The sequence below is a fragment of the Salvelinus fontinalis genome, unplaced genomic scaffold (genome assembly GCF_029448725.1).
Source record: "Salvelinus fontinalis isolate EN_2023a unplaced genomic scaffold, ASM2944872v1 scaffold_0459, whole genome shotgun sequence".
Taxonomy (NCBI): domain Eukaryota; kingdom Metazoa; phylum Chordata; class Actinopteri; order Salmoniformes; family Salmonidae; genus Salvelinus; species Salvelinus fontinalis.
The window spans coordinates 50,458-67,801 of NW_026600668.1; the positions used below are offsets into that span (position 1 = coordinate 50,458).

Sequence of the window (17,344 nt, forward strand, 5' to 3'; positions counted from 1 at the left end):
CCCCTTGCTGCTCTGTAGGCAAGTACCATGGTCTTGTAGTGGATGCAAGCTTCAACTGGAAGCCAGTGGAGTGTTTGGAGGAGTGGTGTCACATGGGAGAACCTGTCAACCTGAACACCAGGTGGGCTGTGGCATTCTGGATAAGTTGCAGGGCTTTGATGGCACAAATGGGGAGCCCAGCCAACAGCGAGTTGCAGTAGTCCAGACTGGAGATGACATGGGCCAGGATTCATGCCAAGGTTCTTTGCACTCTGGGAGGGAGACTGTGTGATGTTGTCAATCATGATGGCGAGGTCTTGGAGCAGCAGAACTTCTCCCGGAGGAAGAGCAGCTCTGTCTTCTCGAGGTGGCACGCAGAGATGCGTGTTGCCAACTTTGTGTCCGAAGGGGGGGGGGGCTGAGTGACTTGGTCTATAGAGAGAAGAGGAGAGGGCCTAGAACGAGCCCTGGGGACACCAGTAGTGAGAGTACGTGGTGCAGACACAGATCCTCTCCACATCTCCTGGTAGGAGCAGCCTGCCAGGTAGGATGCAATTCAATAGTGTGCAGAACCTGAGACGCTCAGCCCTGAGAGGGTGGATAGGAGGCAGAGCCTGAGACGCCCAGCCTTGAGAGGGTTGAGAGGAGGCAGAGCCTGAGACGCCCAGTCCTGAGAGGGTTGAGAGGAGGCAGAGCCTGAGACGCCCAGCACTGAGAGAGTTGAGAGGAGGCAGAGCCCGAGACGCCCAGCCCTGAGAGGGTTGAGAGGAGGCAGAACCTGAGACGCCCAGCCCTGAGAGGGTTGAGAGGAGGCAGAGCCTGAGACGCTCAGCCCTGAGAGGGTGGATAGGAGGCAGAGCCTGAGACGCCCAGCCTTGAGAGGGTTGAGAGGAGGCAGAGCCTGAGACGCCCAGTCCTGAGAGGGTTGAGAGGAGGCAGAGCCTGAGACGCCCAGCCCTGAGAGGGTTGAGAGGAGGCAGAACCTGAGACGCCCAGTCCTGAGAGGGTTGAGAGGAGGCAGAGCCTGAGACGCCCAGCCCTGAGAGGGTAGAGAGGAGGCAGAGCCTGAGACGCCCAGCCCTGAGAGGGTTGAGAGGAGCCTGAGACGCCCAGCCCTGAGAGGGTTGAGAGGAGGCAGAGCCTGAGACGCCCAGCCCTTAGAGGGTTGAGAGGAGGATCTGATGGTTCACGATAAGGCAGCGGATAGATCTAGGAGGATGAGAACCGAGAGAGAGTCAGCTTGGAAGTGTGGAGAACCTCCGTGACACAGAGGAGAGCAGTCTTGGTTGAGTGACCCGTCTTGAAGCCTGACTGGTTAGGGTCAAGAATATTGTTCTGAGAGAGATAGTGAGAGAGTTGGTTAGAGACAGCATGTGTTTTGGAAAGAAAAGAAAGGGATACCGTTCTCTAGTTTCTGATGTCCGAGGGGTCAAGTGTTGGTTTCTTGAGGAGGGGAGTGACTCTGCCATTTTGAAGTCAGAGGGGATGCAGCCAGTGGTCAGGGATGAGTTGACGAGGGAAGTCAGGAATGGGGAAGGTCTCCAGAGATGGTCTGGAGAAGGGAGGAGGGGGTGGGGTTGAGCGGGCAGGTTGTCGGACGGAAATCACTAGTCGCAGGATTTCATCTGGCGAGAAAGAAGTCAAGAGGTAGGGTAGTTCTGGGACCAGTGGATTCTATAGTGAAGGAGGAAGTCAAGGTGTAGTTCTGGGCCCAGTTGATTCTATAGTGAAGGAGGAAGTCAAGGTGTAGGGTAGTTCTGGGACCAGTGGATTCTATAGTGAAGGAGGAAGTCAAGGTGTAGGGTAGTTCTGGGACCAGTGGATTCTATAGTGAAGGAGGAAGTCAAGGTGTAGGGTAGTTCTGGGACCAGTGGATTCTATAGTGAAGGAGGAAGTCAAGTTGTAGTTCTGGGCCCAGTGGATTCTATAGTGAAGGAGGAAGTCAAGGTGTAGTTCTGGGACCAGTGGATTCTATAGTGAAGGAGGAAGTCAAGGCGTAGTTCTGGGACCAGTGGATTCTATAGTGAAGGAGGAAGTCAAGGCGTAGTTCTGGGACCAGTGGATTCTATAGTGAAGGAGGAAGTCAAGGTTTAGGCTAGTTCTGGGACCAGTAGATTCTATAGTGAAGGAGGAAGTCAAGGCGTAGTTCTGGGACCAGTGGATTCTATAGTGAAGGAGGAAGTCAAGGTGTAGTTCTGGGCCCAGTAGATTCTATAGTGAAGGAGGAAGTCAAGGTGTAGTTCTGGGCCCAGTAGATTCTATAGTGAAGGAGGAAGTCAAGGTGTAGGGTAGTTCTGGGACCAGTGGATTCTATAGTGAAGGAGGAAGTCAAGGTGTAGTTCTGGGCCCAGTGGATTCTATAGTGAAGGAGGAAGTCAAGGTGTAGGGTAGTTCTGGGCCCAGTAGATTCTATAGTGAAGGAGGAAGTCAAGGTGTAGTTCTGGGCCCAGTAGATTCTATAGTGAAGGAGGAAGTCAAGGTGTAGTTCTGGGCCCAGTAGATTCTATAGTGAAGGAGGAAGTCAAGGTGTAGGGTAGTTCTGGGACCAGTGGATTCTATAGTGAAGGAGGAAGTCAAGGTGTAGTTCTGGGCCCAGTGGATTCTATAGTGAAGGAGGAAGTCAAGGTGTAGGGTAGTTCTGGGCCCAGTAGATTCTATAGTGAAGGGGGAAGTCAAGGTGTAGTTCTGGGACCAGTAGATTCTATAGTGAAGGAGGAAGTCAAGGTGTAGTTCTGGGACCAGTGGATTCTATAGTGAAGGAGGAAGTCAAGGTGTAGTTCTGGGACCAGTGGATTCTATAGTGAAGGGGGAAGTCAAGGTGTAGTTCTGGGACCAGTGGATTCTATAGTGAAGGAGGAAGTCAAGGTGTAGTTCTGGGCCCAGTGGATTCTATAGGGAAGGAGGAAGTCAAGGTGTAGTTCTGGGACCAGTGGATTCTATAGTGAAGGAGGAAGTCAAGGTGTAGTTCTGGGACCAGTGGATTCTATAGTGAAGGAGGAAGTCAAGGTGTAGTTCTGGGCCCAGTGGATTCTATAGTGAAGGAGGAAGTCAAGGTGTAGTTCTGGGCCCAGTGGATTCTATAGTGAAGGAGGAAGTCAAGGTGTAGTTCTGGGCCCAGTGGATTCTATAGTGAAGGAGGAAGTCAAGGTGTAGGGTAGTTCTGGGCCCAGTAGATTCTATAGTGAAGGAGGAAGTCAAGGTGTAGTTCTGGGCCCAGTAGATTCTATAGTGAAGGAGGAAGTCAAGGTGTAGTTCTGGGCCCAGTAGATTCTATAGTGAAGGAGGAAGTCAAGGTGTAGGGTAGTTCTGGGACCAGTGGATTCTATAGTGAAGGAGGAAGTCAAGGTGTAGTTCTGGGCCCAGTGGATTCTATAGTGAAGGAGGAAGTCAAGGTGTAGGGTAGTTCTGGGCCCAGTAGATTCTATAGTGAAGGGGGAAGTCAAGGTGTAGTTCTGGGACCAGTAGATTCTATAGTGAAGGAGGAAGTCAAGGTGTAGTTCTGGGACCAGTAGATTCTATAGTGAAGGAGGAAGTCAAGGTGTAGTTCTGGGCCCAGTGGATTCTATAGTGAAGGAGGAAGTCAAGGTGTAGTTCTGGGACCAGTGGATTCTATAGTGAAGGAGGAAGTCAAGGTGTAGTTCTGGGCCCAGTAGATTCTATAGTGAAGGGGGAAGTCAAGGTGTAGTTCTGGGACCAGTAGATTCTATAGTGAAGGAGGAAGTCAAGGTGTAGTTCTGGGACCAGTGGATTCTATAGTGAAGGAGGAAGTCAAGGTGTAGTTCTGGGACCAGTGGATTCTATAGTGAAGGGGGAAGTCAAGGTGTAGTTCTGGGACCAGTGGATTCTATAGTGAAGGAGGAAGTCAAGGTGTAGTTCTGGGCCCAGTGGATTCTATAGGGAAGGAGGAAGTCAAGGTGTAGTTCTGGGACCAGTGGATTCTATAGTGAAGGAGGAAGTCAAGGTGTAGTTCTGGGACCAGTGGATTCTATAGTGAAGGAGGAAGTCAAGGTGTAGTTCTGGGCCCAGTGGATTCTATAGTGAAGGAGGAAGTCAAGGTGTAGTTCTGGGCCCAGTGGATTCTATAGTGAAGGAGGAAGTCAAGGTGTAGTTCTGGGCCCAGTGGATTCTATAGTGAAGGAGGAAGTCAAGGTGTAGGGTAGTTCTGGGCCCAGTAGATTCTATAGTGAAGGAGGAAGTCAAGGTGTAGTTCTGGGCCCAGTAGATTCTATAGTGAAGGAGGAAGTCAAGGTGTAGTTCTGGGCCCAGTAGATTCTATAGTGAAGGAGGAAGTCAAGGTGTAGGGTAGTTCTGGGACCAGTGGATTCTATAGTGAAGGAGGAAGTCAAGGTGTAGTTCTGGGCCCAGTGGATTCTATAGTGAAGGAGGAAGTCAAGGTGTAGGGTAGTTCTGGGCCCAGTAGATTCTATAGTGAAGGGGGAAGTCAAGGTGTAGTTCTGGGACCAGTAGATTCTATAGTGAAGGAGGAAGTCAAGGTGTAGTTCTGGGACCAGTGGATTCTATAGTGAAGGAGGAAGTCAAGGTGTAGTTCTGGGACCAGTGGATTCTATAGTGAAGGGGGAAGTCAAGGTGTAGTTCTGGGACCAGTGGATTCTATAGTGAAGGAGGAAGTCAAGGTGTAGTTCTGGGCCCAGTGGATTCTATAGTGAAGGAGGAAGTCAAGGTGTAGTTCTGGGACCAGTGGATTCTATAGTGAAGGAGGAAGTCAAGGTGTAGTTCTGGGACCAGTGGATTCTATAGTGAAGGAGGAAGTCAAGGTGTAGTTCTGGGCCCAGTGGATTCTATAGTGAAGGAGGAAGTCAAGGTGTAGTTCTGGGCCCAGTGGATTCTATAGTGAAGGAGGAAGTCAAGGTGTAGTTCTGGGCCCAGTGGATTCTATAGTGAAGGAGGAAGTCAAGGTGTAGGGTAGTTCTGGGCCCAGTAGATTCTATAGTGAAGGGGGAAGTCAAGGTGTAGTTCTGGGACCAGTAGATTCTATAGTGAAGGAGGAAGTCAAGGTGTAGTTCTGGGACCAGTGGATTCTATAGTGAAGGAGGAAGTCAAGGTGTAGTTCTGGGCCCAGTGGATTCTATAGTGAAGGAGGAAGTCAAGGTGTAGTTCTGGGACCAGTGGATTCTATAGTGAAGGAGGAAGTCAAGGTGTAGTTCTGGGACCAGTGGATTCTATAGTGAAGGAGGAAGTCAAGGTGTAGTTCTGGGACCAGTGGATTCTATAGTGAAGGAGGAAGTCAAGGTGTAGTTCTGGGACCAGTGGATTCTATAGTGAAGGAGGAAGTCAAGGCGTAGTTCTGGGACCAGTAGATTCTATAGTGAAGGGGGAAGTCAAGGTGTAGTTCTGGGACCAGTAGATTCTATAGTGAAGGGGGAAGTCAAGGTGTAGTTCTGGGACCAGTGGATTCTATAGTGAAGGAGGAAGTCAAGGTGTAGTTCTGGGCCCAGTGGATTCTATAGTGAAGGAGGAAGTCAAGGTGTAGTTCTGGGACCAGTGGATTCTATAGTGAAGGAGGAAGTCAAGGTGTAGTTCTGGGACCAGTGGATTCTATAGTGAAGGAGGAAGTCAAGGTGTAGTTCTGGGACCAGTGGATTCTATAGTGAAGGAGGAAGTCAAGGTGTAGTTCTGGGCCCAGTGGATTCTATAGTGAAGGAGGAAGTCAAGGTGTAGTTCTGGGACCAGTGGATTCTATAGTGAAGGAGGAAGTCAAGGTGTAGTTCTGGGCCCAGTGGATTCTATAGTGAAGGGGGAAGTCAAGGTGTAGTTCTGGGCCCAGTGGATTCTATAGTGAAGGAGGAAGTCAAGGTGTAGTTCTGGGCCCAGTGGATTCTATAGTGAAGGGGGAAGTCAAGGTGTAGTTCTGGGACCAGTGGATTCTATAGTGAATGAGGAAGTCAAGGTGTAGTTCTGGGACCAGTAGATTCTATAGTGAAGGAGGAAGTCAAGGTGTAGTTCTGGGACCAGTAGATTCTATAGTGAAGGAGGAGTGGATGTCTTCAACCTTCTGTTCAAAGTGGTTGACAAAGTTGTCTGCAGAGAGGGAGGAGGATTAAGGTGAGGAAAACAGTTTCCTTGGGTTAGAGGCAGAATCTTACATGTAGGGTGATAGAAAGTGGCTTTAGCAGCAGATACAGAGGAACAGAAGGTAGAGAGGAGGGAGGATGATATAGTTCTCTTCCATTTTCACTCAGCTGCCTGCAGCCCTGTTCTGTAAGCTCGTAATGAGTCACTCAGCTGCCTGCAGCCCTGCTCTGTAAGCTCGTAATGAGTCACTCAGCTGCCTGCAGCCCTGCTCTGTAAGCTCGTAATGAGTCACTCAGCTGCCTGCAGCCCGGTTCTGTAAGCTCGTAATGAGTCACTCAGCTGCCTGCAGCCCTGCTCTGTAAGCTCGTAATGAGTCACTCAGCTGCCTGCAGCCCTGTTCTGTAAGCTCGTAATGAGTCACTCAGCTGCCTGCAGCCCGGTTCTGTAAGCTCGTAATGAGTCACTCAGCTGCCTGCAGCCCTGCTCTGTAAGCTCGTAATGAGTCACTCAGCTGCCTGCAGCCCTGCTCTGTAAGCTCGTAATGAGTCACTCAGCTGCCTGCAGCCCTGCTCTGTAAGCTCGTAATGAGTCACTCAGCTGCCTGCAGCCCTGCTCTGTAAGCTCGTAATGAGTCACTCAGCTGCCTGCAGCCCTGCTCTGTAAGCTCGTAATGAGTCACTCAGCTGCCTGCAGCCCTGCTCTGTAAGCTCGTAATGAGTCACTCAGCTGCCTGCAGCCCTGCTCTGTAAGCTCGTAATGAGTCACTCAGCTGCCTGCAGCCCGGCTCTGTAAGCTCGTAATGAGTCACTCAGCTGCCTGCAGCCCTGCTCTGTAAGCTCGTAATGAGTCACTCAGCTGCCTGCAGCCCTGCTCTGTAAGCTCGTAATGAGTCACTCAGCTGCCTGCAGCCCGGCTCTGTAAGCTCGTAATGAGTCACTCAGCCACGGAGCAGGAAGAGAAGCCCGAGCCGGCCGGTGGAAAGGAGACAGTGAGAGTCATAGGATGCGGAAAGAGAGGAGAGTAGGGTCGAAGAGGCAGAATATGGTGACAAGGGGGAGAAGGATTTAGCAGAAGGGAGAGAAGATAGGATAGAAGAGGAGAGAGTAGTGGGAGAGAGAGAGAGAAGATAGGATAGAAGAGGAGAGCGTAGTGGGAGAGAGAGAGAGAAGATAGGATAGAAGAGGAGAGCGTAGTGGGAGAGAGAGAGAGAAGATAGGATAGAAGAGGAGAGCGTAGTGGGAGAGAGAGAGAGAAGATAGGATAGAAGAGGAGAGAGTAGTGGGAGAGAGAGAGAGAAGATAGGATAGAAGAGGAGAGCGTAGTGGGAGAGAGAGAGAGAAGATAGGATAGAAGAGGAGAGAGTAGTGGGAGAGAGAGAGAGAAGATAGGATAGAAGAGGAGAGCGTAGTGGGAGAGAGAGAGAGAAGATAGGATAGAAGAGGAGAGCGTAGTGGGAGAGAGAGAGAGAAGATAGGATAGAAGAGGAGAGCGTAGTGGGAGAGAGAGAGAGAAGATAGGATAGAAGAGGAGAGCGTAGTGGGAGAGAGAGAGAGAAGATAGGATAGAAGAGGAGAGAGTAGTGGGAGAGAGAGAGAGAAGATAGGATAGAAGAGGAGAGAGTAGTGGGAGAGAGAGAGAGAAGATAGGATAGAAGAGGAGAGAGTAGTGGGAGAGAGAGAGAGAAGATAGGATAGAAGAGGAGAGAGTAGTGGGAGAGAGAGAGAGAAGATAGGATAGAAGAGGAGAGAGTAGTGGGAGAGAGAGAGAGAAGATAGGATAGAAGAGGAGAGCGTAGTGGGAGAGAGAGAAGATAGGATAGAAGAGGAGAGAGTAGTGGGAGAGAGAGAGAGAAGATAGGATAGAAGAGGAGAGAGTAGTGGGAGAGAGAGAGAGAAGATAGGATAGAAGAGGAGAGAGTAGTGGGAGAGAGAGAGAGAAGATAGGATAGAAGAGGAGAGAGTAGTGGGAGAGAGAGAGAGAAGATAGGATAGAAGAGGAGAGCGTAGTGGGAGAGAGAGAGAGAAGATAGGATAGAAGAGGAGAGCGTAGTGGGAGAGAGAGAGAGAAGATAGGATAGAAGAGGAGAGCGTAGTGGGAGAGAGAGAGAGAAGATAGGATAGAAGAGGAGAGAGTAGTGGGAGAGAGAGAGAGAAGATAGGATAGAAGAGGAGAGAGTAGTGGGAGAGAGAGAGAGAAGATAGGATAGAAGAGGAGAGCGTAGTGGGAGAGAGAGAGAGAAGATAGGATAGAAGAGGAGAGCGTAGTGGGAGAGAGAGAGAGAAGATAGGATAGAAGAGGAGAGAGTAGTGGGAGAGAGAGAGAGAAGATAGGATAGAAGAGGAGAGCGTAGTGGGAGAGAGAGAGAGAAGATAGGATAGAAGAGGAGAGAGTAGTGGGAGAGAGAGAGAGAAGATAGGATAGAAGAGGAGAGAGTAGTGGGAGAGAGAGAGAGAAGATAGGATAGAAGAGGAGAGCGTAGTGGGAGAGAGAGAGAGAAGATAGGATAGAAGAGGAGAGCGTAGTGGGAGAGAGAGAGAGAAGATAGGATAGAAGAGGAGAGAGTAGTGGGAGAGAGAGAGAGAAGATAGGATAGAAGAGGAGAGAGTAGTGGGAGAGAGAGAGAGAAGATAGGATAGAAGAGGAGAGAGTAGTGGGAGAGAGAGAGAGAAGATAGGATAGAAGAGGAGAGAGTAGTGGGAGAGAGAGAGAGAAGATAGGATAGAAGAGGAGAGCGTAGTGGGAGAGAGAGAGAGAAGATAGGATAGAAGAGGAGAGAGTAGTGGGAGAGAGAGAGAGAAGATAGGATAGAAGAGGAGAGCGTAGTGGGAGAGAGAGAGAGAAGATAGGATAGAAGAGGAGAGCGTAGTGGGAGAGAGAGAGAGAAGATAGGATAGAAGAGGAGAGAGTAGTGGGAGAGAGAGAGAGAAGATAGGATAGAAGAGGAGAGCGTAGTGGGAGAGAGAGAGAGAAGATAGGATAGAAGAGGAGAGAGTAGTGGGAGAGAGAGAGAGAAGATAGGATAGAAGAGGAGAGCGTAGTGGGAGAGAGAGAGAGAAGATAGGATAGAAGAGGAGAGCGTAGTGGGAGAGAGAGAGAGAAGATAGGATAGAAGAGGAGAGAGTAGTGGGAGAGAGAGAGAGAAGATAGGATAGAAGAGGAGAGAGTAGTGGGAGAGAGAGAGAGAAGATAGGATAGAAGAGGAGAGCGTAGTGGGAGAGAGAGAGAGAAGATAGGATAGAAGAGGAGAGAGTAGTGGGAGAGAGAGAGAGAAGATAGGATAGAAGAGGAGAGCGTAGTGGGAGAGAGAGAGAGAAGATAGGATAGAAGAGGAGAGAGTAGTGGGAGAGAGAGAGAGAAGATAGGATAGAAGAGGAGAGCGTAGTGGGAGAGAGAGAGAGAAGATAGGATAGAAGAGGAGAGCGTAGTGGGAGAGAGAGAGAGAAGATAGGATAGAAGAGGAGAGCGTAGTGGGAGAGAGAGAGAGAAGATAGGATAGAAGAGGAGAGAGTAGTGGGAGAGAGAGAGAGAAGATAGGATAGAAGAGGAGAGCGTAGTGGGAGAGAGAGAGAGAAGATAGGATAGAAGAGGAGAGAGTAGTGGGAGAGAGAGAGAGAAGATAGGATAGAAGAGGAGAGCGTAGTGGGAGAGAGAGAGAGAAGATAGGATAGAAGAGGAGAGAGTAGTGGGAGAGAGAGAGAGAAGATAGGATAGAAGAGGAGAGAGTAGTGGGAGAGAGAGAGAGAAGATAGGATAGAAGAGGAGAGAGTAGTGGGAGAGAGAGAGAGAAGATTGCGACAGTGCATGACCATCGAGGTAGGGGCTGAGTGGTTATGGTTGGAGGAAAGGGAGAAAGAAAAGGAAATGGCGGTGAGCCATTGTCACGAAATGAGGTTATCAAGGTGTCAAGCTCATTGAGGAACTCTCTAAGGGAACCTGATGGGCGATAGATTACAACAATGTTAAGCTTGAGTTGACAAGTGACCGTGACAGCATGGAATTCAAATGAGGAGAATTCCATGCTGAGATGGAATCTCCCATTATGAGAAATGAGTAGCCCTGTGTCACCACGGTGATGACCAGATGCTCTTGGACTATGAGAGAAAACATAGTCAGATAAAGACAGGGCAACTGGAGTAGCAGTGTTCTATGGGGTGATCCATATCTCCATCAGGGCCAAGTCTAGAGACTGAAGGGCAGCCTAGACTGAGATGAACTCAGCGTTCTATGGGGTGATCCATATCTCCATCAGGGCCAAGTCTAGAGACTGAAGGGCAGCCTAGACTGAGATGAACTCAGCGTTCTATGGGGTGATCCATATCTCCATCAGGGCCAAGTCTAGAGACTGAAGGGCAGCCTAGGCTGAGATGAACTCAGCGTTTTTGACCACAGACCGGCCAGTTCCAAACGCAGTCCAGCAGATGTCCACATTCGGAAACTGTCTTTAGTTTACATTTGAAACTCTCTCCTTGTCCCCTTTGTCCTTGTTTCACCTCTTCACCCATGACTTGCTATCCACAGCAGAACAGGACAGTCTTGGGGTTAGAGGTCAGGGTTCAGTCTTTGTCCTTGTTTTCCCCTCTTCACCCATGACTTGCTGTCCACAGCAGAACAGGACAGTCTTGGGGTTAGAGGTCAGGGTTCAGTCTTTGTCCTTGTTTTCCCCTCTTCACCCATGACTTGCTGTCCACAGCAGAACAGGACAGTCTTGGGGTTAGAGGTCAGGGTTCAGTCTTACAGACTCCAGCGGTACAGGACAGTCTTTGGCCCAGGGTCAGGGTTAGAGGTCAAGGTTCAGTCTTACAGACTCCAGCGGTACAGGACAGTCTTTGGCCCAGGGTCAGGGTTAGAGGTCAGAGGTCAGAGGCAGGCCCCCCCCCCCCACCACTAGTACAGGATAGTCTTGGAGCCAGACTGAAGCTCTCAGGTATTTCTGGCCTGCTGAATCTTCTCCTAAACTCATCTGTAGTAAAGTAATACATGAGAGGGTCCAGTCCTGAGTTGAGACTGGCGAGACAGAGGGTGACAGGATGGCATCGCAGCACCATCTCTCTGACCTCACAGCTCCCCAGGGCATCGGCCTTTGCCAGAAAGTCTAGCGGCATGGTGACATGGTACGGGGAGAAGCAGAGCAGGAACACCCCGGCACAGCTCAACACCATCCTCAACGCCCTCTTCTTCTCCCCGTGGTCCTTCACCCCTCCCCCCTCCCCCTCCCCCCCGTGGACTCGCAGGCTGCCGGCTGACAGACAGGCACAGGTCAGAACTAGGATCAGAGGGAGGATGAAGCCAACCAGCTCCGCCCCCACCATCAGAGCCCAGCCGGCCGCAGGGCTGACTTCACGCATGGGGAGCTCCGCAAAACACACCGCCTGGATGGAGGTAGGGCCAGGTGTAGTGGTTGGGGAAGAGGTGGGGGCTGGGGCATATGAGCTAGGACTGGAGGCATAGGCGTTAGGGGTAAGGTCAGGGGGCAGGCTGGTGTTTCGGAGCAGAGGGAAAGGCAGACAGCCGAGACAGACCAGCAGCCAGCCAGCGACACAGACACACATGTCTCCTCGTCGTCTGTTGGAACGGTACCTCAGCGGGTGCATGATGAGCTCACAGCGCCGCACACTCACACACACCAGGAAGAATATGGAGGCGTACATGTTGACGTATTTCAGGTAGAAACACAACATGCAGAGAGGCCGGCCGAATGGCCAGGTATGGTTCAGGTAGTAGTAGATACGGAGAGGTAGGGAGAGGACCTGGAGGAGACAGAACATACAGGTAGTTAAATATATATATATATCCAACAGGTATTAAAATGTACAGGTTAGGAGAGGTTAAAACAGGTATGATTCAGGTAGTAGTAGATACGGAGAGGTAGGGAGAGGACCTGGAGGAGACAGAACATACAGGTAGTTAAACATATATACATATCCAACAGGTATTAAAATGTACAGGTTAGGAGAGGTTAAAACAGGTGAGGTTCAGGTAGATACAGAGGAACATGCACCACTACCCCTGACGTCAGTCGCGTCTATATATAGGGATTGGATGAAGCTCAGTGTTAAATTCAAATGTCCCTGTTATCCTTTCTAAGCCAATATGACACCAATCTCTATGAAAATGTGCTAATCAATTGGAGTTATATAACACACTGACCAGATTTTTTAACAGGGTGGTTATTTAGTTTTAAGATTATTTCTTACGTCTACCAAACTCAAATTCTAGATGTCGGATTAAAACGAGACTATAGCGTCCATAAAGTTGGACTTAAATTGGACTTAAAATATGCAGCGTTTTGACTCAATTTGTTGGTGCAATAGTTTTTAATTGGTGCAATAGGTTAATCAATAAATGCATATACATATTTTGATTGGCTAGGTAGCTGGCTAACGTTAGTTTGATTGTACAAAGATAAGTAGCTAGCCTCTGTAGCTAGCTAGCTAACATCAGTCAGCTAACGAACAGGCGAAGAAAGGTAGCAAGCTATATTTGTTTATGGGCGGTTTGTTTCACATATAACTTCAGCAACTAGGTAGCTAGAGCCAGCTGAAGCTAGATAACAATAGTTAGTTTACATCCACATGCCAGTCCTACAGTTTTCCACAAAACATAGCTAGCTAGCTAATGTGCATCAGTTCAAAACCATCACCAAACGTTGGAAAAATTGTCATACCTTACTATTCATACAATGGTCTTTCGCAACACTAGCTAGCTACTCCACAGTCCAGGCTAGACACATTTCAAGTCAGACAGAACACAACCAAAACTGCAAAAAATGAAAAATGCTAGCTAACGTTAGCAGCGCCTCTGGCCTGTTGTTCAATGACTGCAGGGGGCAAATGCTTGACGAACTCAACAGTTTAATAACCTTAATACATCCCGCTCTTGTCTTCTTGACATGTGTGCTGATCAACAAACTAACAACTCTGCCATGTGTTGGCTGTTGTTCAACTCTGCCATGTGTTGGCTGTTTCCCAACTCTGCCATGTGTTGGCTGTTTCCCAACTCTGCCATGTGTTGGCTGTTGTTCAACTCTGCCATGTGTTGGCTGTTGTTCAACTCTGCCATGTGTTGGCTGTTGTTCAACTCTGCCATGTGTTGGCTGTTTTCCCAACTCTGCCATGTGTTGGCTGTTGTTCCACTCTGCCATGTGTTGGCTGTTTCCCAACTCTGCCATGTGTTGGCTGTTGTTCCACTCTGCCATGTGTTGGCTGTTGTTCAACTCTGCCATGTGTTGGCTGTTGTTCCACTCTGCCATGTGTTGGCTGTTTCCCAACTCTGCCATGTGTTGGCTGTTGTTCCACTCTGCCATGTGTTGGCTGTTGTTCAACTCTGCCATGTGTTGGCTGTTGTTCCACTCTGCCATGTGTTGGCTGTTGTTCCACTCTGCCATGTGTTGGCTGTTGTTCCACTCTGCCATGTGTTGGCTGTTGTTCCACTCTGCCATGTGTTGGCTGTTGTTCCACTCTGCCATGTGTTGGCTGTTTCCCAACTCTGCCATGTGTTGGCTGTTTCCCAACTCTGCCATGTGTTGGCTGTTTCCCAACTCTGCCATGTGTTGGCTGTTGTTCCACTCTGCCATGTGTTGGCTGTTGTTCAACTCTGCCATGTGTTGGCTGTTGTTCCACTCTGCCATGTGTTGGCTGTTGTTCCACTCTGCCATGTGTTGGCTGTTTCCCAACTCTGCCATGTGTTGGCTGTTTTCCAACTCTGCCATGTGTTGGCTTGTTTTACCCAACTCTGCCATGTGTTGGCTGTTTCCCAACTCTGCCATGTGTTGGCTGTTTCCCAACTCTGCCATGTGTTGGCTGTTGTTCCACTCTGCCATGTGTTGGCTGTTTCCCAACTCTGCCATGTGTTGGCTGTTGTTCCACTCTGCCATGTGTTGGCTGTTTCCCAACTCTGCCATGTGTTGGCTGTTGTTCAACTCTGCCATGTGTTGGCTGTTGTTCAACTCTGCCATGTGTTGGCTGTTGTTCCACTCTGCCATGTGTTGGCTGTTGTTCAACTCTGCCATGTGTTGGCTGTTGTTCCACTCTGCCATGTGTTGGCTGTTGTTCCACTCTGCCATGTGTTGGCTGTTGTTCCACTCTGCCATGTGTTGGCTGTTGTTCAACTCTGCCATGTGTTGGCTGTTGTTCCACTCTGCCATGTGTTGGCTGTTGTTCCACTCTGCCATGTGTTGGCTGTTTCCCAACTCTGCCATGTGTTGGCTGTTTCCCAACTCTGCCATGTGTTGGCTGTTTCCCAACTCTGCCATGTGTTGGCTGTTTCCCAACTCTGCCATGTGTTGGCTGTTTCCCAACTCTGCCATGTGTTGGCTGTTGTTCCACTCTGCCATGTGTTGGCTGTTTCCCAACTCTGCCATGTGTTGGCTGTTTCCCAACTCTGCCATGTGTTGGCTGTTTCCCAACTCTGCCATGTGTTGGCTGTTGTTCAACTCTGCCATGTGTTGGCTGTTGTTCAACTCTGCCATGTGTTGGCTGTTGTTCCACTCTGCCATGTGTTGGCTGTTTCCCAACTCTGCCATGTGTTGGCTGTTGTTCCACTCTGCCATGTGTTGGCTGTTGTTCCACTCTGCCATGTGTTGGCTGTTTCCCAACTCTGCCATGTGTTGGCTGTTTCCCAACTCTGCCATGTGTTGGCTGTTTCCCAACTCTGCCATGTGTTGGCTGTTGTTCAACTCTGCCATGTGTTGGCTGTTGTTCAACTCTGCCATGTGTTGGCTGTTGTTCCACTCTGCCATGTGTTGGCTGTTGTTCAACTCTGCCATGTGTTGGCTGTTGTTCCACTCTGCCATGTGTTGGCTGTTGTTCAACTCTGCCATGTGTTGGCTGTTGTTCCACTCTGCTATGTGTTGGCTGTTGTTCAACTCTGCCATGTGTTGGCTGTTGTTCAACTCTGCCATGTGTTGGCTGTTGTTCCACTCTGCCATGTGTTGGCTGTTGTTCCACTCTGCCATGTGTTGGCTGTTTCCCAACTCTGCCATGTGTTGGCTGTTTCCCAACTCTGCCATGTGTTGGCTGTTTCCCAACTCTGCCATGTGTTGGCTGTTTTCCAACTCTGCCATGTGTTGGCTGTTGTTCAACTCTGCCATGTGTTGGCTGTTTCCCAACTCTGCCATGTGTTGGCTGTTGTTCAACTCTGCCATGTGTTGGCTGTTGTTCAACTCTGCCATGTGTTGGCTGTTGTTCAACTCTGCCATGTGTTGGCTGTTGTTCAACTCTGCCATGTGTTGGCTGTTGTTCCACTCTGCCATGTGTTGGCTGTTGTTCAACTCTGCCATGTGTTGGCTGTTGTTCAACTCTGCCATGTGTTGGCTGTTGTTCCACTCTGCCATGTGTTGGCTGTTGTTCAACTCTGCCATGTGTTGGCTGTTTCCCAACTCTGCCATGTGTTGGCTGTTTCCCAACTCTGCCATGTGTTGGCTGTTTCCCAACTCTGCCATGTGTTGGCTGTTGTTCCACTCTGCCATGTGTTGGCTGTTGTTCAACTCTGCCATGTGTTGGCTGTTGTTCAACTCTGCCATGTGTTGGCTGTTTTCCAACTCTGCCATGTGTTGGCTGTTTTTCAACTCTGCTGTGCACCCTTGTGTGAAGGTAGCCGCAGTCATTTCCAGTTCGCCTTGAATATAAAAGTCCCCCATTGAAAGTGACACAAATAGTAGAGTCTTAGCTCCTATTGTGCCCATCTGCTTCCCTTAAATGGGGCTTTGTTGTTTCATCGCCCCCAAAATATTCAAAGGATCACGGTCATTGAAGCCTGAAAATCCCTATACATACTATGGTTTGCACGCCCTGCCAAAGGACCCTATCATGCAGAATTCTTGGTTGAAGTTCGTTGGTCCCCAGTGCAGTGGTGGTTGGAGTTCGTTGGTCCCCAGTGCAGTGGTGGTTGGAGTTCGTTGGTCTCCAGTGCAGTGGTGGTTGGAGTTCGTTGGTCCCCAGTGCAGTGGTGGTTGGAGTTCGTTGGTTCCCAGTGCAGTGGTGGTTGGAGTTCGTTGGTCCCCAGTGCAGTGGTGGTTGGAGTTCGTTGGTCCCCAGTGCAGTGGTGGTTGGAGTTCGTTGGTCCCCAGTGCAGTGGTGATTTCGAATCGAAATGTAGTCAATAAAGCAAGTTGAAAAGCATAAACAGTGGGCCTTCCTGTTCTTTAAGCAACGTCAGCACAATCACTGTTCGTCGGAGCTTCATGAAATGGGTTTCCGTGGCCGAGCTGCCGCACACAAGCCTAAGATCACCATGCGCAATGCCAACTGTCGGCTGGAGTGGTGTAAAGCTTGTCACCATTGGACTCTGCAGCAGTGGAAACGCGGAGTGATGAATCACGCTTCACCATCTGTCAGTCCGACGGACTAATCTGGGTTTGGCAGATGCCAGGAAAACGGTACTTGTCCCAATGCATAGTGCCAACTGTAAAGTGTGGTGAATGAGGAATAATGGTCTGGGGCTGTTTTTATGGTTCGGGCTAGGCACTTTAGTTCCAGTGAAGGGTAATCTTAACGCTACAGCGTGCAAGGACATTCTAGATGATTCTGTGCTTCCAGCTTTGAGTTTCAGCATGACAATGCCCCCATGTGGAAGAACTTGACTGGCCTGCACAGAGCCCTGAACTCAACCCCATCGAACACCTTTGGGATTATATATATATAATGGACTTTACAGTGTCCTGCTATTAAAATGATAAATACCAATGTGTATATTATATATATATATATATATATATTTAATGGACTTTACAGTGTACTGCTATTAAAATGAATACCAATGTGTATATTATATATATATATATATTTAATGGACTTTACAGTGTCCTGCTATTAAAATGATGTATATCGATGTGTGTACATATATATCACTTGGCTGTATGTATTTCTAGATATAGGCTGTATGTATTTCTAGATATAGGCCTATTGTAAATGTGTATTATTGTTGCGTTGCCATCTTTATTTCAAAGTAAATACAGTTGAAGTCGGAAGTTTACATAAACCGCAGTAAAATACATTTAAACTCCGTTTTTAACAATTCCTGACATTTAATCCTAGTACAAATTCCCTGTCTTAGGTCAGTTAGGATCACCACTTTATTTTAAGAATGTGAAATGTCAGAATAATAGTAGAGAGAATTATTTATTTCAGGTTTTATTTCTTTCTTCACATTCCCAGCGGGTCAGAAGTTTACATACACTCAATTAGTACTTGGTAGCATTGCCTTTAAATTGTTTAACTTGGGTCAAACGTTTCGGGTAGCCTTCCACAAGCTTCCCACAATAAGTTGGGTGAATTGTGGCCCATTCCTCCTGACAGAGCTGGTGTAACTGAGTCAGGTTGTAGACCTCCTTGCT

The 17,344-nt window shown here is 49.0% G+C and overlaps 1 protein-coding gene and 1 long non-coding RNA gene across 10 annotated transcripts in view; one reads left to right on the forward strand and one right to left on the reverse strand.

Annotated features, from left to right (window-relative positions):
- Positions 1 to 2,859: 2,859 nt before the first annotated feature.
- Positions 2,860 to 7,799, forward strand: LOC129846149 (uncharacterized). 9 transcript variants are annotated; one of them, XR_008758208.1, is made up of 3 exons: positions 2,860 to 3,371; positions 3,518 to 5,699; positions 5,747 to 7,799. It is a non-coding gene; the product is annotated as an uncharacterized LOC129846149 (long non-coding RNA). The 9 variants fall into 9 exon arrangements; XR_008758204.1 differs by having other exon boundaries at positions 3,518 to 5,652; positions 5,700 to 7,799; XR_008758203.1 differs by having other exon boundaries at positions 3,518 to 5,464; positions 5,606 to 7,799.
- Positions 7,800 to 9,536: 1,737 nt separating this feature from the next.
- The window catches only part of gpr174 (G protein-coupled receptor 174), a 77,120-nt gene continuing 69,312 nt past the window's right edge, over positions 9,537 to 17,344 (reverse strand). The window contains exon 3 of the mRNA XM_055914102.1: positions 9,537 to 11,759. Within this exon, the coding sequence (XP_055770077.1) occupies positions 10,863 to 11,759 (897 nt within the window). The 3' untranslated portion in view covers positions 9,537 to 10,862. The remainder of the gene's footprint in view (positions 11,760 to 17,344) is intronic.